We start from the raw sequence: 25135 nt of genomic DNA on the forward strand, positions 1-25135 counted from the left end.
GCCTCCATGCCACGCCGCATTGAAGCAGTCATTTCTGCAAAAGGATTCCAGACCAAGTATTGAGTGCATAACTGAACATAATTATTTGAAGGTTGACTTTTTTTGTATTAAAAACACTTTTCTTTTATTGGTCGGATGAAATATGCTAATTTTTTGAGATAGGAATTTTGGGTTTTCATGAGCTGTATGCCAAAATCATCAGTATTAAAACAATAAAAGACCTGAAATATTTCAGTTGATGTGCAATGAATCTAAAATATATGAAAGTTTAATTTTTATCATTACATTATGGAAAATAATGAACTTTATCACAATATGCTAATTTTTTGAGAAGGACCTGTATGTATATAAGACTGTTTTATACATACATTAACATATATATTTATATGGGCTAGTTTTATATGTCAATATATGAAATTGTTCCATTTTCGAATAGGTTTCATATATGTTTTTCACTGTATACGTGGATATATTTTATATATGTAAATTTCATACATGTACATATATTACATTTCCGTATGGGATTTATCAACAAAATCGCTTAGAAACTTAAAGTCATAATATGAATTTCTGTTTTGAAGTAACTTCAACCACAGCCTCACTATTGGTAAAGAGACGCAGAGACTGGTAGGACTAATTCTTTTCAAATCGTTATTTTGATGCATTTAAATCAAATAAATCTTACCGTTCCCTTTTCATCTGTATCTGTTTTATAATGATCAGAAATCCATAAGTAACTTAACAAACCATAGACTAGATAGATAGATAAAGAAGAAATACATTATCCAATAATGCTAGCATACCAATGTTCAACCCCCCCAATGTTGAAACCAAATCTACGCCCTTGAGCGTGAGGATGCCTCTACTAGCGGAGCACGCTCAGCCGTCTCAGCCATTTCATCCCGCCATCTCTCACCCTACCTCTCTTTGGTCTACAGTCCATCTACGGACCCTAGTGTGAGGCTGCCTCCGCTATCGACGCAGGCCTAGACGTCCTATTTTCCCCAGCTTCCCTCTTTTTCTAACCACCCTGTTCCTTCCCAGGCTCCAGGGGCCAACCCGAGCAAGAGGCTGCCTCTGCTAACGTTGCAGACCCAGATGCCTCAATTTCCCTTCCTCAGTTTCCTTCTTTTCTAACCTCCTTATCCCTCCACTGGCTCCAGGGGCCGACCCGAGCGTGAGGCTTCCTCCGCTAACGGCCTCGGCCGTTGGCTAACAGCCACTAAAAACTCTCCTTGACACCTCTCTCAACTACATTCTTCAAGCTGCCTCCCCTAGAACCCTACAATCCAAGCCGCATAGGAGCAGCAACTACAGCCACCCAAAAAGGCCTCTCCCAGCATCAGATTCAAACATTTGGTTGCTGGTCATCAGAAGCTACATCCGTTCTAATCGTTTCCATATAAAAAAAAGGCAGGAGCTCGGTTATCCTGGCTAATATCTCCACTGCCGCAGCAGTGATGTTCCCTCTGCTCCCGCAGGAGCTCAGCCCTGTCAAAACTCGCCTTCATTGCTGCAGCAGTAATGTCCTCATCCATATGATGAGAACTCTCCCGGCCCTTCAACCTAACCCTCTAAACAGAAAATCACCCTTCGCAATGCAATTTTTGGGGGTCATCAGTAACGTTTCCAGCTGCTGTCCTACACTGGTTTGCAATTTTTGGGGGAGCACTCTGGGTTTTGTCCAAAATACCGAGCTCGGAGCCCTCTCCTCGGACAGCACGCCAAATACACATACTACTACGCATACTATTTACTATCTGATTATTTGTGAGAACTTGTGATTAACAATTTACACAATGCACTAAGGATTGATGAGCTGCTGGGTTCATGAATGTTAATCACGTTGTCAGTGTTTTGCTCAAACTGATTTGCTGAAATCAAAACAGGGACGGTAATAGTTGAGCGCCAGCCAATGAGATTGACGTTTGTGCATAAGTTCAGCCAACTACCAGAGAAACTGGCATCTCGTCTGTATGTTCTTAAAAGATGAATAATTCCAAATGAACTTATTTTGACAGGAAAATACAACAATGAATATCATTTACATGTAGTGCATCGATTCTACGTGGTATGTAAGAGTCTCTCTCTCTCTTTGCTTGTGTATGAGAAACACAGTGCTCTCAGTAAAGTGATGGCGAGTCATGCACCTACACACTAGAGTTTGCAGTACGTCAAATACAGGAATGCTGCGCATTGAGCTGAACTGAAATAGTACAGATCACTTGGCGGAGAGCAAAACTCTCAAGCACTCAGAGTGTTTTGTGAGTGAAAATATATCAGGGATGGGCAATATTTATGATTAATGTATTTCAAATACATATTTCAAATATAAAATAGGATTTTGTCATTTGTATTTGATAGGGTTGATGAAAATGAAAAAGCGCCCACCTCCCATGCCAGAGACCACGGTTTGAGTCTCTTTTTACCTGTAATTTCAGATACCTTTTCTCCACATAGTTTCACTCTTGTGTCATGAGTCCTTTTGAAAACTGGTTCTATTAGTTTTGCGAAAAAGTGCTGGTATAACAGGTTTAAGTTCCAAAGAAAACAAGTTGATGTTTTATTAGTTGTTGGCAGAGTATCCGAGGAGACACTTCTGGAAAAGGGGGTGGGGAGCTGCAGCTAATTTGCTAGGGTGTTGCTAAATGGTTGCTAAGGAGTTACTAGGGCATTCTGGGTGGTTGCTAGGGTTCTCATTGCTAGTATGTTTCAGATAGATGCCATGCAAAAGGAGTATTTTAGGACCCCTTTAACAGATGAGTTTGGATGATAGTCCTGATCAGGTTTTTCTCCTGATCATTTCATAATCCAAATAACATTTGAGTTCTTAGGTCCACATGTTAAGAGTGAAACAACTTCAGATCTTTTTCTGCAGCTGTGAATCTGTGAAGGGCAATGGCGTCTGTTGAAGAACTTCTTGAGAAATCACTGAATGAATTGAAAAAAGCTGAACTGAAGAAGTTTCAGTGGCACTTAAAAAAACATGGGTGTATATCAAATTCTGACATGGAGAATGCAGATAGGTTAGACACAGTGGATAAGATGGTGGCATGTTTTGGACCAAAAGAAGCTGTGAAGATCATGGTGGAGATCCTGAGGAAGATGAACCAGAATAATCTGGCTGAGCAGCTGGAGAACAATCACAAGCCAGGTAATGTTTAATTCACAGTGACTGTAATGTGATTGACTGTTTACTAATGTGATGGTTTGACTTAATCTTTGCTCTGCTGATGTGTTTGTGTGATTTATGTTTCCCAGTGAGTGATCCTCTCTCTTTCTCACGCAGGTCAGGCTGAAGGCAATATGAAGACATCTGCTGCTGTTGATGCTCATTCAAAAGATAAATTGGGTAAATAACAATCACTGCCTACACATGGAAAGTTTGGAAACGAGAAAATATAACAGTAAGCAGCAAATACAGGAACAAGCACAATAATGGCAAATCTTATTTGTATCTTATTATTAAATAACTGTCTTTCACAACAAAACTACATTAGTATAAGTGTCCCACAAGGCTTTTTTTTTTTTTTTTTTTTTACACTTTTCATAAATTAATGCTCAAGGGTCAATGTAACGCTTCACAATTCAGACCATACAATGCAAATGCAAAAATGAAAAATTTAAACCAGATGTTAATTTTTATTGTTTTTCGGTTACATCATCAATATTTGCCAATTTTTCAATTTTACTTTAGCTAAATTATGACTTTGGAAACAATCATTTGAATAAATAAAATCTAAACGTTTTTCTATTTTTCCATTTTTTTGTCATATAATTTGCGTTGAGGGCTGTACCATTAGCACGGGTGTGTGGCCGCAGACTGCTATCTCATTGATGTAACTGCTTTATTTGCACTGTGTGTTGAGGAGTAGTTTTAAAAGACTGAACACAGAGAATGACCCTTTTCACCTGAAGTGCTATAAATTTTATTATTACTATAATAACTGTGCTAAATGTAGCCTATTAGGCAGACTGGGCATCGCGAGCTGCCGGGAAAAAGGAATCCCAACAGAAATGTCCAGCTTATTTGTATTTACCTACTTATTTGTTATTACTTTTTATTAATATAGCCTACTCTTGGTCAGGGGGATGCATCCTAGTTTATTTTCAGTGGGATAGGCAGCAGACAGAGGACAGATCGTGAGCAGCAGCGCTTGCCAAGATCCTTAATGTCAACATATCATGAAAGATAAAAAGACTACCAAGTGAAAATATATGCTTTATATAAATGTATTTTAATTTTTTTTTTTTTTTTTTTTAATAAGCATCATTAAAAAAAATTGTTAGGTTTTTAGCTATATTTCATATAGCTACTTGTGCTGCAAGTCAATAGCAAGTTGGATGTTGAATTCCCACAGTAATCATTTGGGTACACCACAGGCATGGAATTAAATAAAGTAATAATGAATAAGTCATTAACGAATCCACAGTGACAACTCTTCGAGGCGGAAGTGGAGATCCGGAGAGCAGAGGACGAGCTGGAGCAACCCAGGGCAGAGGTGGAGCCTGAGGGAGGGTGGAGCTTGCCGAAGCCGAAGGGGTGGAGGGTTGGAGAGCAGCGTACGGCCCACAAGTCCGCAGCGGAGGCTTGGTGACGTCCGACCCAGGGGGAGCCGACTTTCCAAGGGAGCCCAGCGAGTCTGAATACTCGATGGTCGATGTCGGAGTTGAAGGGAGGAGGAGTGTAGGCGTAGGAGCTAGGTCGACGGGTCGAGGCAGGACAGAGCACGACAGTAGGCAAGCTTCCAGTCTGCGGGGGGCTCAGGCGTCGTCGATCGCGGTGGTGACGAGCTGGGCTCTGGGTCTGGCCAGATTCTGGATCGGGACCGCACGCATAAATACGGCTTCCCTCCAACTAAGTCCGGTAGTGTCTGGAAGGTGGGTGGCATGGTAGAGGTTGGCCCCGATCCAGAACAGGTTGTTGAGGGTTTCATCCTCCAATAAGCTCTGTCTGGCCAAAAAACAAAAGTTTGTGGCAAACGAAAAAAAATCGTGGCTTTCCCGGACCGCGGTGATGAACTTAGCCCGTTCATCAAAGTAGGGCGGTCCGTTCATCTGTTACAGCTGGTTGCAGGAAGGTAAAACAGACGAGGAAGAAGAAGAGTGTGTAAAAAGCGATTCAAAAACAAGACGAGTAAACTCAGAAGCATGCTTTCTCCATCGTTTTTGTTTCTTGTTCTCTTGGTGTATCTTCTAAACTATGTAAACTTCTAAACTAAAAATAGTGCATCCACCATTGCAACATAGTTCAGAAGATACACCAGAAGAACAGGAATAAAAAATGATGGAGAAGGCATGCTTCTGAGTTTACTCGTCTTGTTTTTGAATCACTTTTTATACACTCTTCTTCGAGGACTGCACACTGTGCTCAGTACTGTGCGTATTGCCAACTAGCGGACTCTTCTGTCCTGCTTACGCATGCACTGTTGCACGCGTGCGGCCGTAGTATACCTGGGACTTTAGGTATCAGGGGTATTTTTACGAGTACAAGTACATGAGCTTGGTATTGGGCCGATACTGATACTGGTATTGGTGCATGCCTAAAATTTGTCATTTAAGAAATGTCATTAATCTCTCTGTATTCTAGTCCAGATAAGCAGTGCGCACTGTGGAGTCAGTGTTGATGTGAATGCTGAAACAGGAGCAACTGTAAATGCTCCTTTACTTGCTGGAAACACCATCACAGGCCCAGTGACCTTCATCTACAACAGTGCAGGAAATGGTATCAATATACAGGGATGCAAACCCATCTCGGGTGAAAAAGGTGAGAAAGATGCGAGACACCAAAGGTCATTTACTCATTTTCAGTTTTTATCTGGCCAGGGTCTGCTCATTGTTGCAAGGTAGTTCTTTCCATTTTACACTGGGGTTATTTACCCCACATTATGTTTCTTGGATCTGCACTATTCCCTTCAAAGCAAACAAACCACCGCTCCTTTATTGGTTGCTTAGTGACAGTTGTGTTGAAGTAAGCCAGAAATGCGCAGGTGCTCAATTTCAGCTATATTTAATATTCATAATATTGACTATGTGTAATATTGATTATGTGCGCTAAATCTGCGCAAATTACATAAACTTCACCAGCAAATTGAGTGAACATAATTTGTCAAACATAACCTGCCAAATTGCCTCCACAGTTGATTTTTACCTGCATTTCACAGGTGTTCATTTCAAACCCTGTCATTATGAAATTGCATAGAACATCTTGTGTGGTAAAAAGCAAACTAGTTACGTTATGACAATATAGTATAGTAGGGCTCAACTAAAGTTGTATTCGTTGGCAAAATGGTATCTAATATATACAAATTGTTTTAGAATAAAAAGTATGTTAGATTCGGTGAAAATAATTAAAATCAAAACAAGTCAGCCATGTCAGGCTTATAAACAGTCCCAAGCTTTTTATATCAATACTTATTCTAATTAAATGAAGGTTATCATAACACTACTTTACGAGATTCTTACATTAAAGAGATGACTAGTCTCTTCAGTTGTGTTTACTCTTCCCAGTAGCACTGCATGTAGGGCGAAGCCAGGAGGTCGGAGGTTTTTTTTTTGTTTTTTTTGTTTTTTAAGAAGGTGTTATTCTCATGATTTCATTCACCGTAACCCTGTCCAAAGACTGCCCTCTCACCCCCCACCCCCTTTATTCTGTTGTATTTATTTGTGCTATAGTTAGTAATTTGTCATTTGTTCTTATTTCATTACTATTTACTTGTCTTTTTAAATTCAGTTTACCATTTGCAATAAAGCTTCCTTGTGCTTAAAAGCTTTATCATATAAAGTGATCTCTTCAGAAGCATTTTTGATTGCCTAGACTTTCAATAGATGGACAAAACATGATATTGAATATTGGTACTTTTCAAGGTATCGTATTGTAGCAGTTGTACAGTTATTAATCAGTTTATGGGTGGAATATGAATATAATAATTCATTAAGCTTTATGAATAATTATTATGCACATACCGACCCAAGGGGGAATTAACCATATATGGTGAATTAATTACAATGAATTATAATCAATTATATATATGATTAGTTCTGGTTTAATAATTGTTTAGAGAAACTGTTCGTTTGTCCAGCAAACTAAGCTCCTCATAGAATATTATCAAAGGAAGGTTTTTCTCTGGCCACGAGAAAGACTTCCTATTCTAACATCCAAACGTAAAGCAAGGATAGGATCTAAACGTTAAAGTGACCTGGATTTTATGAATAAGCAAAGAACAAATAAGCATGAATATAATGTGTTTAATATATATAGTCAAGTCAAGTCAAGTCACCTTTATTTATATATAGCGCTTTTTACAATGCAGATTGTATCAAAGCAGCTTTGATAACTGGTACATAATTTTTGCTGCACAGCAGCTCTTCAAGAATAGTGTCAATGCAGGCAGATCAAAGCACTGTTGAATAAATGTCAAGAATACTGTTGAATATCAAATGTCAAGTCAAATGTCAAGTGTCCCCAACTAAGCAAGCCAAAGGCGACAACGGCAAGGAACCCAAACTCCAACAGGTGACATCAGGTGGCAAACAAGTGGCAAATAGGTGTTAAAATGGAGAAAAAAAAACCTTGGGAGAAACCAGGCTTAGTCGGGGGGCCAGTTCTCCTCTGGCGAACAGTGCTTTGTTACGAATCAGGTTGCTATCATAAGTCTGATAGGATTGCAACAATCAAAGTATTTATTTCAGTTCCATCCAGTTGAGGATCGTATTCATCACGCCGGTATGGACAGTTTGTTGAGGAACTGTGCTACTGGCTGTCGTGGCGATGAGGCCTTAACAGTGGATGATCTAGTCGACTCGATCTCTGCTGATACTTCAGGGCTGCGTTGTGGTCGGATAATACAAAGGTTATACGGCTAAATGTACATAAGTAGATACAAATATATACAAAGTGAAAGTAAAGACAGAAAAAGAGCGTGATGATCAAAGAATGGCAAATTACAACCAACAGTTAAACCCTTTTGAGAGCCAGCAAGGAAATCAGTTTAAACGAATTTCAGGAAATTAATACTTGCATATTGGTTCAAGTCGATGTGCAGTAGAGTTTCAGTGTGCTTGGCTTGGTTGGTCCTTTCCGAGAGGGTTTCTCCGGCGGGGTTTTCAAACAAGGTTTAAACTGAAGAGTAAATTAACTAAAGAGAGAGAAGAGAGAGAGAGTCCAAGGAAATGGTCGTCCCGAGAGAAGCTGCGCGCATGATTGGGAAGCACGGTCACCTGAGGCGTCCGGGAGAGACGTGCACGAGGTGTTCAAGAGACAATCGGGAGACAAAGAGAAAAGCTGCATGTCGTTGCTTTATAGAAAACCAAGCTAACCCACCTCCTGAGTTGGACGGCCAATAGATGCGGGGCAATCTTTGGCAGGCAAGTCTTCTCTTGCGACCTCATTTGCATAATTTATGAGGTTGGATCAGGGTACATTTTTCTTCGAAGTACTATTAAAAATAGTACAATGCATTTGTCAGCAGTGCAACATACATTAGTGAATAATGCATAGAGAGAGCGTTAAAATGATACTAAATTCGATAGGTAAGCTAAGCTAAGCATATAAAAGAAGTTATAATTTACAGACAAATTCCATCATTAGAAATGAAACTAGAACAACTACAGTCATTTAAACTAAGTCTACACACTAGGAGAACATACCTGCACTTGGCAGACACGAAGGGTACATAGTGGCATAATTATATTTTACACATAGTCTTCAATGCATGTTTGTGTGTCTGTGTGTGTCTGTGTGTGCTGGAATGTGATCTGGCACTTATTCTCTGGGCCCACAAAAGAAGGGGGCGATCCTTTTGAAGTTTCCAGAGCTGGGAAGTGGGCATCTCTGTTTAAACTCACGGGTCCACAAAAATGCCACAAGTCACAGTCGGCCAGAGCCGATCTAGTGATTTAAAAACACAGTTCAGCAGTTTAACAGCATTCTGAAAATTCCAAAGTTTATTGACTACGAACGGATCCATCCAGACGCTACAGTATCGAAGTTAGAAATTCCAGTGTCATGACAATAACACAGCAGGTCCCCCTTTATATTAAGTGGCCTTAACTACTATGTACTTACATCAAAAAATAAGTACAATGTATTTACTGGGTTCATATTGAATTGCAAAACACATTTGTAGCTATTGAGGTGGGGTACGAGTACAGTTAGGGAAAGCTTGGGTTGTATGGGTAGGTTTAAGGGTAGGGGTAAGGGTTAAGGGATGGGTCAACAGTGTAATTATAAATGTAATTACAGAAATTAATTACAGATGTAATTACATGCAGGTGTTTTTAAAATATAACTACAATTTAAAAACATGTTTGTACACATTAAGTGCATTGTATCAAATGATTAATTTAAACGTAAGTACATAGTAGTTAAGGCCACTTAATATAAAGTGGGTCCACACAGCCTATATATTTACTCCACAAACTACCTCTACAAACATGGAAAAGAGTGATAGATGGACCCCTCAACCTTACGCTAAGGAGAAAATCCAGCGCGACTTTGAGCAGACCAAGCAAAACATGATTATTGCTTCAAACAATGGTATAAAGCTATTCAAAATATTCAAATATTATTCAATGTAAATTGTGATAATCGTAATTAATAATCGCAATTACAATTTCAAGGGAATAATGGACAATTATGAGTTTTGTCATAATCAAGCAGCTCTAACGTACACTAGTATAATAATTTAGCCGGTGGGCTCGTTACCAGGTTTTGGTACCCTTGCCTTCCAGTAGCCTAAACTATAAAACACATTTTATTCACCTCAGTTTCCATAAGCAAATTATAACTGAAACATTAAACATATACGCAAGTGCCCCTTCAAAACATTCAAAACAAAACATTCAATGATGTGCCTGATGAATTAATTACTCAAAAATTATTTGTATTTTGCAAAGAGTAACACACGGAATGCAAATATATTACCAAATAAACACATTCCATCCATGAGTGATGTACAGAGTCACACTCAAAATATCTGATGATCAGTAGGGGTTCACTAAATAAATGAATTCATTAAATACCTATTTACAATAATAAAATAACTAGAGAACTAGATGACTAATGGAGAATAGCTTTGTTTTTCCGTGGGTGCTTGACCATTTTCATGTGTACTCGGGATAAGCGCCTATGCCATGCAACGTCAACTGGCGGCCCGCGGGCCAAATCCGGCCCGCCAGAGATTTCCATCCGGCCCCCAGAATAATACTGAAATCAGGAATAGCCTTGTAAGAGGAAAAAGTTTAGGGCTGGTCCGAATACCATTTTTTGATGAACATCGACTATTCGAAGCTTCGGAGAGAGGGGCTGAACATATTTTTCTCTCTAATAAAGGCAGGAATCTGTGTCTGTATGTCCGTTTGCATTTATATTATTTCGAGAACCGTTCATCCAATCGACTTCACAAGGCAGTGCAGTGTCGCATTTGGTGCAATATAGATGGACACGCGAGACGCGACACATTCAGAATTAATAAACTTTTAGTAAACTACAGTCAGAGCAGCGCGAGCGGGAAGCGGCGCACCTCACGCGGGCAGGGCTTATGCTCCGAGAACGGACACTGCACTAGTGATATAAAACGTACACACACAGGTCTGTTAAATTAAGCAATACTTTTAAGGTAGTCTAATATTTTTCTGACTAACAAATTGGCACAGTAAGGGTAGATTTAAATAAAGAAAAACGAAGTTTAAATAAAGAAAAAACTAAATTTAAATAAAGAAAAAACGAAATTTAAATAAAGAAAAATGAAATTAAGTTAAATTAAAAACAAGATTAATTTAGATTGATAATAACGGGTAAAAATGCTAATACATTTTGTTTCTATTATTCTATTTTCCACAATGTCAAAGCAACAAAACACAAGCTCAGAGCCAGAGAACACTCCCGTTGCTGGAACCATAGGGCTGGAACACGCGTCGGTTCTATTTCTAGCATGCACGCGTTTTCTGCGTGGCTCGAGCGCGCCTGAGACGCGCGTCTCAGTGTGCAAACTCCAACCTGTTAAATATGGGAGCCGAAATAAAAACGGACACGCCACGCAGCCAGTGTGTCGCCGGCCTTATTCAAGGGGGAATGAGAACCGTTTTTTTATTTTTAAATCTAACGAAAAAAAAAAAGCCTTCTGAAAAGTAGCTTGTGCCATAGCCTGCCTTCAGTCAAGAATGACGATAAACGCGTTCTCTCATTGAACATCTTTTATTGTTTCACGTGCTCATTTTTTCACAAATGTCAAAATTTTCCTTGCCTGGGATTTGCGCACAATTGCGTGACAGTGATGGACAGCTTGACAGCCTCACGAATATGAAGCCTAAAATATCGCTATCGCCCCCTGGTGGCTTGCTGCAGTACAGGTAATATGTAAAAAATAACATAAATTTGGAATTAGAATTAGTATATCAAATAATAACATATTAGGATACAATTCGAATTTTATTTTATATTACGAGTATCTGGCCCTTACAGTGTCTGCAGTGAAAAATTCTGGCCCTTGGACAAATATAGTTGATGACCCCTGGCCTATGCTCTCATTGGCTGTAGGCCATCATAACACATGACACACAGCATGTCGAGTCAGCTGACAGCTCCAGATATTTAGCATGCTAGATATTTGTCTGCCATCGGTGAGGCGTTGGCGAGGTGTCAGCGAGCGTCTTTGATGCATCGTTGAGTAGTTATAATAGTAATAAACTTTATTTTCTATAGCGCCTTTAAAAAGTAGCATCTCAAAGTGCTTCACTGGAGAAAAAAAGAAAATACTTTAAAATAAGTGAGATATAAAAAAACATACCAAATAAGAGCATACTATCAAAAACAAGTAAATAAAAATATAAATTTCAATATAATCAAGTAAAAGCTACTCTAAAGAAATAAACTTTAAGGGAATATTTAAAAACACTAAGGGATTCTGCTTGCCTAATTCGAGCAGGCAAGGAATTCCATAGTCTTGGAGCGACTGAAGAAAACACCCTTTCACCCATAGATTTTAAATGGTTGAAACAATTAAAAGGCCAGCATCCGAAGAGCGGAGAGCATGCAAAGGTGTGTAGGGGGCTAAAAGCTCAGAGAGATAGTGAGGAGCCAAATCATTCAAAGCTTTATAAGTAAGCTTGCAAACTTTAAAATCCACTCGAAATCTGACAGGGAGCCAATGTAAAGACTCCAAGACTGGAGTGATGTGATCCCTTTTCCTGGTTCCAGACAGGATTCGGGCTGCTGAATTTTGAACCAACTGTAATTTATTTAGGGTAGCATTTGAGATCCCAACCAGCAAAGCATTACAATAATCAATGCAAGAAAACAAAGATATTTATCAACTTTTCAGCCACTGGAAGTGACAGCATAGGAAGCTATCTATTTTTTAGACGAAAGATTGATGTCTTTACAGTGTTCTGAACATGGGGAACAAATGTTAAATGTGCATCAAATATCACCCCTAAATTTTGTTTTAAATTCCAGTGTAGAGCCATCCACACTTAAAGTTAAAGACCCAGCCTTACGTTTCTGGTAGTGTGAACCAATGAGCATTACCTCCGTCTTGTCACTGTTCAGACACAAGAAATTTCCAGACATCCATTTTTTTTAATCTCAGAAATACATTGAGAAAGAAAAGACACAGCCACATTAATATCAGATTTTGAATGTACATAAACCTGAGTGTCATCTGCATAAAAGTGAAAGTTGAGACCAAGTGATCTTAAAAGTTGACTCAATGGATAAATGTAAATGCTAAAAAGTAAAGGGCTCAAAATTGATCCTTGAGGAACACCAGATTTCACAACACCAATATCAGACCTGCAACCACCCATAGCAATGAACTGCTTTCGATCTGAGAGATAAGACTCAAACCAGCTTAGTGCAGTCCCAGAAACACCAAAGACAATGAATTGAATGTTCAACAGCGTCGAATGCGGCACTGAGATTAAGAAGAATCAAGATGGAAATACAGCCAGAAACAGAAGCTATTAACAAATCATTAGTGACCTTAACTAAAGATGTTTCAGTGCTGTGGAGTTTACGGAAACACGGTTGGTACAGGATCAACAATGGAAGTGGCAGCTTTCATTTTTGAAACCTCATTACAAAGAGAATTTCAAGTCCATTGTGGAGAAGTTTAAGAGATGGGTACCAGAAAATTCTGAAACCGATAAAGGAGAAACAGACGAAGGAAGAGAAGAAATAATACATTTATGAGTGTGATCAATCGTAGAGCTAAAGAAATCTGTAGAAACAATCTGTGCAAAACAAGCAGACCTTTCTGCTGCAATTTTTGTCTTATATTCAAGTAATTGGTCTTTCCAGGCCTGTTGATGGACAGTCAAGCCAGACATACGACATGATGTCTTCATTGCACACAGATTATCATTATACCAGGGAGAGGAACGTCCAAAGGAAACAGATCGTGATTTCAAAAGGGCAAATAAATCCAAGCCAGATGAGAGAACGGAATTAAACATGAAGTCTTTGTCTTCCAATGCATCAAATGGAGAAAAACAACTTAAGGAAGAATCAATGAATTCAGCAAAATCAGAGGGGTCAATAGATCTCCATTTGTGATAATTAATAATGCGAGAAGAGGTAGTGTTCATGCCAGGCAGCTCCATATTAAAATCAGACAGCCCCAAGTCAAAGGTGGACAACTGGGACACAAATGAACCATTTAGGATCACTAAATCAAGAGTGTGGCCTTTATTATGAGTAGGACAGTCCACCAGCTGGTTCAAATCAAAGCACTCCAATAAAGATGAAAAGTCTTTTGTTATAGTAGAATCTTTAATGTCCATGTGGATGTTGAAGTCACCCAAAATAAGAGTTCTCTCAAATTTGAGGCACAATAAGGGCAACATATCTGCAAATTCAAACAAAAAGACATTATTTATCTTAGGTAGACTATGGCTATGGCAGTGGAGAGGGAGGCAGATACACTCAGTACATGGCATTCGAACGAGTTAAACTGAGGGACATCCACAGGGCTCATAATGAGTTGGTGATTATACAGCACAATGATACCCCTACCTCTACCAGAAGATTGCGTTAGATAAAACAATCCACATCCAGCAGAAGTAAGTTCATTAATGAGAAGACCATCAGACTCTTTGTGCCAGGTTTCCGTTAAACACACAAGGTCCAATTTTCCTGCTGTAATGATGTCAGATAATATCCCAGCCTTGTTCTTGACAGAGCGCGCTTTGAAAAGTGCCAAAACACAGGGAGCAGCTGATGAAACCGGAGGAACCCCCACTTGCTTAAGAGCCAATGACAGCATTTGAGATTTGCGCAGATATGTAGGATAAGTAACAATATTAGATGACAAGCAAGAGAAGCTGCGTCCTGACGAGCGAGGTCTCAATATTCCAACATGACTGCAGCGAGCATAGCATATATGTCATTCGCCAGATAAAACTTTCCTTTAAGGTTCATCAGTTCACGAACAGTGTACCTTAAAGCCATGTTGGAGAAGTCTACACCAGCCGTAACCTCACATTGGTGTAAGTCCTGGGAGACACAACAGTAGATTCCAGCAGGAAATCTGTGTGATGCGTATTTCCGCATGGCAATAAAAATAGGCAGTCTTCACATGCTCCAAAACCCTCTTGAAAACTTAAACAAAAACAAACGGGAGAGGAGCGGCAGCCAAACGCGTCAGCGTACCATAAACCAGAAGTTACGCATAAAGATTGACGAGCACTAATCACTCGCTGATTTGCCCCCGATCACAGCCCGACCTGTCGGTGAGCTTGTTAACTTGCAAATCAGGCTTAAAATCCTGTAGTGTGAACTTGGCATTAGTTGATTTTGTAGAAAAACCTTTTACAGTGCATGTATATTGTTGTATTTCAATTCATATGATAATTAATAATCCGGAAGTAGAACTGAAATTACATTCATTACAAGATGATTAGTTAAAACATTTCCCCCTGGTTTCACAGACTTAAGTGTAGTCTGAGCTGTTTTAACTGAAAGCAACTTGCACTGACATATCTTAAAAATAAGTTTTGTCTCAAGATGCACACCAGTAATTTTTTTCTAAGGCACTTTTTAAAATGCTACTTAAATGTCCTAATTAAACTAAGGCCTAATCCTGGCTTATTCTGAACCCTGTCTGTGAAGCCGGGCCTTCAAAATGCACCTGCAGACTTTTTTTCCAGTCATGAATTTTGTCATTGAGGATTTCTTAAAAATACTGTGCAAAAACCTTGTCTTGTTTTTGTGAACCCAATCTCATGTCTTGTCTCTCATCACACCCCTAACAATCCTACATGCAATGGTTAATTTAAGCAAAAGAAAACAATAACTTTTAATGACTTTGGTCAGCATGACATAAACATGATCAAATGGCAACAGTTAATTGACCACTCTGTAAATAGGAATTATAAAAAAAGTTGCTTAGAAATGTTTAAATTGAGTTAAAAATGTAGTATTTAGGGATGAGCAACATACCATCAACTGGCAGATATTTAGGATTATTGTGGTTACACAAATGTGAAGTTGTAGTTCTGTGCCCTCACCTTTTGCATGAATTTATCAAGAGATTTTTAATCTCAAGCACAATAAACCATGAAGGAGAATTCAATTCAATACTCTTACTCTGAGAGCCAAGAAAAAATGTACTTGATTTAGTTAGGCTAGAACTACTTTTTGCTGGAATATAAAAATTTGTGTTGTGAAGTATGAAATTTCAATGGTATCTAAAATTGTTAAATTGTAACAACCCCATTATAAAAAGCATGAAATTGTAAGAATTGTATTAATGTGACTTGACATGAGTCAAGGAATTTCCATGACCGTACATGTTGTCAACTTAAACATAATCTTGAAGTATGAGTGTGATTAATTTAAATGTAGCAGAAATACAGTGTTCAAGTTACCACACATGTACAGTTGTTATTTTTCGATGAAAGAACATGAAAGAAATGAAAGAACAGGTTAGAATTTACCTAAATATGTTATTATAAATTTGTTTAAATTGATCTCTTGCTCACTTTTTTCCTATTTCTTGAAGGCTCAGCTGCAGAGCACAGTAAGGCTGCTCTTCATGAGATTAGCTTCAGACTGAAAGACAAATTAAAACAGGACTACAAACAGATATTAGTTGGTAATTCACAGACGGGTCATCAGAAATACCTGGATGATATCTACACTGATTTATATGTGGTGGAGAATGAGACTGGAGGAAGAGTGAATGACCACGAGGTGAGACAGTTGGAATTAAATCTCAAACCATTTGATGCCAAAGACACAACGATCCAGTGCAATAATATATTCAAAGTCCAAAAGGGTCGACAAAACAGAAAGGTTCTGACAATGGGGATCGCAGGGGTGGGAAAAACCGTCTCTGTCAATAAATACATCCTTGACTGGGCTGAAGAAAAAGAAAATCAGGATATAGTCTTTATTTTACCTTTGCCGTTCCGTGAGCTAAATTTGATCACAAAGGACTACAGTCTCATTGGACTGCTTCACGAACATGTCTTTAGTGGTACTGAAGAACTACTTTCTCTTCCTGAAGGTGATGGTAAAGTCATGTTCATCTTTGATGGGCTGGATGAATGTCGCTTTCCTTTGAACTTTAAAAAGGGTGACAAAATTACAGATGTTAACAAAATAACAACAGTGAGTAAGATAGTTACAAGCCTGATCAAGAGAGACCTGCTTCCCTCTGCTCTCATCTGGATCACATCCAGACCAGCAGCAGCCAGTCTGATACCCCGTGACTACATTGATCAAGTGACAGAGGTGCGAGGATTTAATGATGGGCAGAAAGAGCAATACTTCATCAAAAACAGTCCTGACGTTTCTGAAAACATTATCCGTCACATCAAGAAAAACAGGAGTTTGTACATGATGTGCCATATACCTGTTTTCTGCTGGATCTCTCTTACTGTTCTTCAACCTCTGGCTCGACAAAATGACAAAAAGACCAATGACCAAACTCCCACAACTCTTACAGGGATGTACACAAGATTCTTAATTTCTCAGCAGCATCAGATGGAAAAAAAATACTGTGAACCTAAAGCCAATGCAAGGTCTTTTGATCAGATTATTCTGATGCTTGGGAAATTGGCTTTTCAACAGCTGGAGAAAGGAAATCTGATTTTCTACAAAAAAGATCTTGAGGAATGTGGGCTAGATGTCAGTGAAGGGTCGGTGTACTCTGGGTTATGCACTCAGATCTTTCAGGAAGAAAAGGCTTTTGCAGCAAGAAGCGTTTACAGCTTCATACATCTTAGTGTCCAGGAATTCCTTGCTGCTCTTTATGTGTTTTTGTTGGGCAAAGATGAGAGAGCTGACATATTTCTATCCTGGAAAGAAAAACTGACATGGAAACTGTCCAAAAAGCCACTGTTTAAACTTCATAATGCTGCAGTCAAGAAAGCTTTACAAAGTGAGAACGGACACCTGGACCTTTTCCTCCGGTTCTATCTAGGTCTCTTACTGGAGTCCAATCAGAGTGACCTGATGGAACTACTGCCAGAACTGGAACTCAAAACAGAGAATGTTAAAGACACTGTTGACTATATCAAACTGACAATAGAGAAGGAGAAATCAGTAGAGAAGACCATCAATCTCTTCTACTGTCTGAGTGAACTGAAAGATAACTTTGTGGAGGAAATCCAGAAGAATCTGAGCTCAGGAAATCTTTCAGCACAGAATCTCTCCTCTGCTCAGTGGTCTGGTCTGGTGTTTGTGCTCCTCATGTCAGAAGAGACTCAAGAGAAGTTTGAACTGGAGAAATACAGAAAATCTGATGATGCACTGATGAGACTGCTGCCAGTGATCAAAAACACCAGAAGAGCACTGTAAGAGTCTTCTTTTCTATTCATTTATATACACTTTTAGTCTTTTGTAATTGGGCCTTCATTTTACATAGGTGACTTGTTAACCTTAACTCTTCAAAAAAATGAATACATGTATGAGTGTGATGCTATAAATACTGGTTTGATTTTTTTATGAAAAGAAAATTGTTCTAGCTTTGCTTACATCACTACAGTCAAAGGCTTTTCCAAGATCCAGATTAGAAACACTTTGTAATATATTGCTGTTGCTTTTTATTTGTTTGTTTTGTTCTCTACACAGGCTACAGAGCTGTAATCTCACTGCTCAATCCTGTGAAAGTTTGTCTTCAGTTTTAAAATCCTCAAACTCCTTCCTGAGAGAGCTGGACCTGAGTAACAATGACCTGCAGGATTCTGGAGTGAAGCTTCTTTCTGATGGACTGAAGAGTCCAAACTTTCAGCTAAAGATACTGAGGTTTGAGTTTAAATACTTTATTTTTTGCAATAATTATTAAAAATCACACTGTTAATATTTATTCTGTATGCAATTACATTGTTTTTCTTCAGATTTTCAACATGTAATCTTACTGCTCAGTGTTGTGAGAGTTTGTCTTCAGCTCTACAATCCTCAAACTCTGTCCTGAGAGAGCTGGACCTGAGTAACAATGACCTGAAGGACTATGGAGTGAAGCTTCTTTCTGATGGACTGAAGAGTCCAAACTGTCAGCTGGAGATAATGAGGTGAATGGTTTAACCCTCAGGGGTCTGAGGATTTTTGGGACCCTGGAGAAGTTTTGACATGCCCTGACATTTGTGCTTTTTTCAGTTGTTCATAAACATATTAATGGAAAAAGTGTCATTACACTGTATTCAGCACAAACTAGGCTACAATAATATGTGAGGAACATGTATGTACATGTTTGTGTTTTTGAAGGAATAACGTTTATGCGTGGTTATTGAAAAAACAAAAAACTTAAGTCACTGAAATAAAGCCAAAATATATATATTAAATCTTTGTTCACAAGACTTCTGGGTATTTGAGGTTGTAGACTAGAGTTTTTGCTTCAGAATTATGTAAAAATTATCATTCCTACTCCTTCATATAAAACAATAGAGATTTAAATTTTCTAAAACATCTTTGGTCAAGAAACACAGTATGCGTGGAGGCGTGAATAATCGTGAATAATGGGTGATTCTCACCTGAGAAGACAAAAGAATCGCATAAAAGAGCTCTAATGACCTGCATAAATAATGAGACCTTTCAGTCAGATAGGCTGTGAAAAAACCCTCTGTTGATCATGTCTCAAGCTCATCATAATGTAAATCAAACATAAAGAAAAAACAGCAATACTGTGAAATATTATTACAATTTAAAATAATGGTACTCTATTATTAAAATATAATGCATTTCTATGATACAAAGTGTCTGAACAGTTATGTTACCTCTATGGCATTTCATATAGGCTTTTAGCTTAAAAGCATGCACATTTGGAGAAATATTGATGGATTCTCATGTTTATGTCAATTTTCTATACAGAGGAGTATTTATTCAATATTTATTGTCGTCACTGTGAGGACTGGATACTGTTTTCAATTCATACTTGCAGCCGGAGGGCGCTCTGTGCACTTTTAGTCCACAAATACCAATGCTAAAGAAGAATAGGCAATCCAGGAAATAACTGAACTAACAAAGGCCAGAGATCGCTAACTATGGCTATTCAAAACACTTTTCAAGACAATAAATACACGATTGAGACGATGAATGCATGTATGTAATGAGCTGAATCACGGATTTCTGACATGGCTCTCTTTTCATACAGATTACATAAACACAGAAGGTTTGTTTTAAAACCTGATATTTCAACGTTTCTTTAGACTCAAGTCTAATTTTTTTGTGATTAGTATTCACTAAGTTACAGTTCATTTTCTGAGAACTATCAGATTGGACTTCGTTCAGAGGGAGACGAGAGATCACGCATCATGTTAATTTTCTTTATTTTACAAAAAGCACAACATTTTGTTTTTACTCTGAGTGTACACAAATAAAAGAAGATATTCCACAGATTAAAATGGTGTATAGCTCTTAATTGTATGTGCAACATTGACAGAGTATTTTGAGTCTCTTTCACACTGGTTAGAAAAAAACCGCGGTGATCACGCCGGCGTGACCGCCGACCTGAGGGAGTTAAGTTGTTAAAACAGTTAAAATAGATAATACCCCAATGAAAGGCAGAAATATGTCTAAATGTTAATAACAATTTCTATAATTCAAATAAGTATATATGTGTCTGATGACTTAACTACATTTAGAAAAGTAATATTTTGGCACACTTCCACAAACATTTTTGTTACTTTTGTGACTGAATCTACAGAAATAACAGCTACAAATAACAGCCTCAGGTCAGTGTGTGATTGTAACGTCTGACTGCCAAACCAATGTCACATGGACTGTTCTGGCTGTATGTCTTTGTAGATTGTCTGGCTGTATGGTGACAAAGGATGGCTGTGGTTATGTGTCTTCAGCACTGAGTTCAAACCCCTTACACCTGAGAGAGCTGGATCTGAGCTACAATCACCCAGGAGATTCAGGAGTCAAGCTGCTCACTGATAAACTCAATCATCCAAACTACAGACTGGATAAACTCAAGTATGTAGAGGAGTTTTGATTAAAAAACTCCAAAAACAGCATTACATTCTTCACTTAATACAAACAAGTTGCACTTTATTTCTTTCATACATTTACACAGTTCTTTTTGAGTATTTACTAGTTATACTAAAGGGCTGTTGCTTGAATCTGATTGGTTGTCGAATGTTTAAAAGTGTACAATTATTTTAAAGGACACTCACGGCTAAAGTAGTTCTAGGCAGGTCTTGACCTTTGACCATTACTGTACCATATCACTCAGCAAAATGATTTCAAGATTTAGTTACCACAAAAATGAAATTTCTGTTAAGTCAGTGGTCTAAAACTGTTCGGCTGAGCTTTCGATATTGTTAAGGAAAGGAAGCTCATCGGTCCTTGTCACATGACCTGCGGTGCGATTGTGGCATTCTGAAAAGTTGAGATGTTTTCATCTCACCGCAGCATGGAAAAACAAGCGCACATATATATATATATATATATATATATATATATATATATATTAGGGGTGTCGCAATATACCAGTATTGACGATAATCATGATATTCAAAGCATGAATTTTCGATATTGTGTTAATTTAGGGTGTGACAATATACCAGTATTGCCGATAACTAAAATGAATAGGACGCTTATGATATCATGACATGTAAATACTCCAGCGCCAGTACCTGGTTGAGCTCTCAGGTGGCAGTATTGCACCTTAACGCTGACACCTGTCAAACAAGAAGAAGACACAGCGCGCGCAGCTATTCCAAGAGTCGTCCGAACAGGAGAGTGAGAGGCTCTGTCCACACCCGAAAAAAGTAAAGTAAGCTCGACAGAATGGTCGTTTTTTGGCTTCCAAGAAAACAGCTCCTTAGACAGCCCAATCCGCAGGTTTTGCCTAGCTACAGTCAGTGCGAAGGGTGGCAACACCACTAACCTTTTTACCCACCTCCGTGTCCATCACCCTGCAGATTACGCCATTTTACAGAGAGTAAATTGCGATTATTTAACTAGTCATGGAATGGGAAATGTTATATATGTTATATATTCTTTTAATAAGTAGCCTACCACGTTTTCTTTACTCGTCAGCATGATGTAGCTATGCATGCAGTTATATGCCCTCAAAATTCAAGATACACTGGCATTTTTTGCCCCGACGAGTTTTTTTCATTATATCATATTAAAAGATGTTGTTGTTTTACAATATCACACGAGCAAGAGTGCCGTTTTCCCCAAATCAGCACAAATGCAATGTTCCTTCAAATTATTGTTAAATGAACAATGTGAGTTACATTTTAGACACAGTATTGTTAATATTGTTTTTTTTTCTTTATTTCACCAATGAAAATTTCTAAACGATGAACAGCAGAACAGAGCCCCGTGCAACAGACAGACATGTTTTTGTTATACTGACTGAATCCGCGTTTAGAACGAATGAATCTGTGCTTCGTTCCTGAATGAATTAGTCATTTGAACACATTGATTGAATAAACAACTCACTCACTCATTAAGACAGTGACTTGCTGCCACCTACTGGCAGTTTAGTTTCATATTTAAGGTACATTTTAATTAAAAAGTTAAAATTAGAAAAAAGATCCATATTTAAATATTGAATTAAATGTATGTAGACAAATTGTAAATGCTGAGTAAATATAGTAATGCCACTTCTCATTCTGTGTCACCTCTGTACTGCAAAGATGGATTTTGTTGATGATGATTTCATTTGATTGGTAACAGCCATAATGTATAGGCTAGTATTCATTTTTATTTCTTCAGGTCTTAAAAAGCCTTACATTTGACTTTAAAAAATGTGCAGCAACCTTGAAAGAGACTAAACTAAATAAACAAAGTAATAATTATTTAGACTGATACATTTTTATAATGTAAATATATAATATATATAAATAATGAAATAATGTTTTTCATATCATGAAATAAGAATTCGATCATATCGCCCACCCCTACTAAACAGTGTTTTTTTGAAATTCAAAAAACAGTTTCCTGTGATGGGTAGGTTTAGGGGTGGGGGTAGTGTAGGGCAGTGGTTCCCAAACTGTGGGCCACAGCCCACTAGAGTGCCTCAGTGATCCTCCAGGGGGCCGCAAGATAAATTAAAAATTTATTTAAATATATTAATATAATTCATTAATTTAATTATTAATATGTTACATTTAATAAATTAATTAAAAAATACATTTAAAACAAGGCACCACCTCTCTCGTACGTAGGCTATTCTGTGATTGTTTCGGTTCAGCCAGGGCGTTTCTCATCGTGCTGCTGTGAAATACAGACTGAACGGTGGCTCAAAACGCACGCTCTATCTCTTTAGCGCAGTATTGATTCAGAGAGGAGGTGGGCCTTGGTGTAAAAAAGGTTGGGAACAACTGGTGTAGGGGATAGAATATACAGTTTGTACAGTATAAAAACCATTACGCCTATGGAGAGTTCCCGTAAGCCATGTATGCAAGTGTGTGTGTGTGTGTGTGTCTGTCTGTGTTTACTGATTAACTGTGACACTGTGTATGTTTTCTAGTGTGGATCATGGAGGAGAGATCAGGATTACAGCGGGACTACACAAATGTACGTATGCACACACACACACACACACACACACTCATTGGTTGCTTAGTAACAGACCAGAGAGTTGAGTACCGAACTCAAGATTTCCTAAATACAGACAAGATTTTGTAAGATCGGATAAGAATCAAAAATCAAGTTAAGTTTAACTTATGTAAAATGAATTTGTGAAAAATCATAAATTAACTGGTCAAATCTGAACTGAAGACTTAAGATAGAGTGTTTCTGCAATACTGATACCTCTGATGTGTTTTATCTCCATCAGATTCCCATCAGTTCACTCTGGATCTGAACACAGTGAATAAAAACCTCTGTCTATCTGAGAATAACAGAGTGATTACTGGCACTAACACAGTCCAGCCGTATCCTGATCATCCAGACAGATTTGATATTGTGTATCAGCAGGTGTTGTGTAGAGAGAGTGTGAGTGGACGCTGTTACTGGGAGATTGAGTGCAATGTTGGTGTGTTTGGTGTGTTTATATCAGTGTCATATAAGAGCATCAGCAGGAAGGGACAGCATAATGAGTGTATGTTTGGATCTAATGATCAATCCTGGATTTTGTACTGCACTTCCTTCAGATGCTTTTTCAGACACAATAACATAGACACTGAACTCCCTGTAAAGTCCATCAGCAGTAGAATAGGAGTGTATGTGGATCACAGTGCAGGAACTCTGTCCTTCTACAGCATAAGGAGAAACACAACGAAACTCATCCACACAGTCCAGACCACATTCACTCAACCTCTCTATCCTGGGTTTTGGGTTTATCCTGGATCATCAGTGAAACTGTGTTGATGAATCAGAACAGACTGTAGAGAGATTCTACCCATAATCCTTTGAGCTCATGATAAATCAGTGACTGTCACACACTGGCTTGACTAGATAATCCAAGATAAGTGGATGAACACTTATATTTAATAAACACCAGCAGGAAACGTTAACAAAAGACAATGAACATAAGATGACTGAGGGTTTAAATACACTAGATAACAAGAGAATAAATGAAGGACAGGTGATGGTGGTTATAAGTTGTCATGGTTACAAACAAGGGTTGCTATGGAAATGGAAACACAGGAACCTGGAACTGAAATCCAAAAACAACAAGACCAAATTAATTCAAAATAAGAGTCCATGAAGACAGAGACATACAGGTAATTATGATAGTAATATGGAGTGAATTTTGTGCCATAATTAAACAAACAAATCCAGCATTTTTCAAACAAACTCAATATGCTTTGCAATGGAAAAACTTGATTTGCAAACAAACAGAAAGCAGTGTGCAAATACAAAGGCCAGTTTGAGCGAGAATGCAGAAGAGTAACAAATGTATTGTGTTTAACAAATATAAATAAATATTGTACAAATAAATACAAACCATCCTACAAATTGCATATAACCTGTGAACAAATACCAAACCTATAGCATATAAATGCATACTTGTCTGTTACGATTGTGAGACACTTGCCTTTTTATGAGATCTCTCGGCTCGATTTTCTCACAAATGCAGTTGAGCAACTCCAAAACAGCAGATGGCGCTATGCTAGGGGATCACTAGAGACCAAGCGCAAATCCTGGCAACGGCAGGTCGCGGCACCACTTCCGGTACCATCTGGTGGAGTGTTTTTTTTTTTTAACTATATGGACATGGCATGGAGATGTATCGGGATCCCAATTTGTCGATTCCCTCAACATAACGAACGTGACCGACTGAAAGGGAACGTCTTGGTTACGTATGTAACCCTCATCCCCTGAAGGAGGGGAATGGACATGGCACGTCCCATCACCACAGTTGCTGTACCACCGCTGAGTGGCCAGGTCACCATCTCGGCTCCCTAGTGAATACCTGAATATGTGTGGCATCCACTTCCGTATTTATACCCACGCTGCGGGGCGGAACGCAAGATGTAAAACCTGCATGCCAATTTGCATTGGTTTGTTTTGTTTAAACAAGTAGAGATCCCAATTTGTCGGTTCACTTGATGTGATGTCTCCATTCCTTCCCTCAGGGAACGAGGGTTACATATATAACTGGGATGTTTTTGTTGTTTTTGACCAATGTATACTTGTATTGTAATAAACAAGGTTATGACCAGAGTTGGGTATGATGCGTTACAAAGTAACATTACTGTAGTCTAATTACTTTTCCTAATAACG

At 38.4% G+C, this 25135-nt stretch overlaps 1 protein-coding gene across 1 annotated transcript; it reads left to right on the forward strand.

Annotated features, from left to right (window-relative positions):
• Positions 1-363: 363 nt before the first annotated feature.
• LOC125255516 (NACHT, LRR and PYD domains-containing protein 3-like) lies at positions 364-25135 on the forward strand. Its single transcript, XM_048170823.1, has 9 exons — positions 364-3154; positions 3290-3352; positions 5591-5767; positions 16002-17799; positions 18077-18250; positions 18343-18516; positions 20249-20422; positions 22935-22981; positions 23244-25135. Exons 1-9 carry the CDS (start codon positions 2899-2901, stop codon positions 23774-23776), a joined length of 3396 nt encoding a protein of 1131 aa, XP_048026780.1. The 5' UTR covers positions 364-2898; the 3' UTR covers positions 23777-25135.

The sequence above is a fragment of the Megalobrama amblycephala genome, linkage group LG20 (assembly GCF_018812025.1).
Source record: "Megalobrama amblycephala isolate DHTTF-2021 linkage group LG20, ASM1881202v1, whole genome shotgun sequence".
NCBI classification, from domain to species: domain Eukaryota; kingdom Metazoa; phylum Chordata; class Actinopteri; order Cypriniformes; family Xenocyprididae; genus Megalobrama; species Megalobrama amblycephala.

Bases quoted from the DNA above. Each gene is read 5' to 3' on its own strand.
- LOC125255516 (XM_048170823.1), top strand. From the start codon at position 2,899: ATGGCGTCTGTTGAAGAACTTCTTGAGAAATCACTGAATGAATTGAAA. The intron at 3,155-3,289 runs GTAATGTTTAAT...TTTCTCACGCAG, and splicing joins GGAGAACAATCACAAGCCAG to GTCAGGCTGAAGGCAATATG. The intron at 22,982-23,243 runs GTACGTATGCAC...TATCTCCATCAG, and splicing joins TACAGCGGGACTACACAAAT to ATTCCCATCAGTTCACTCTG.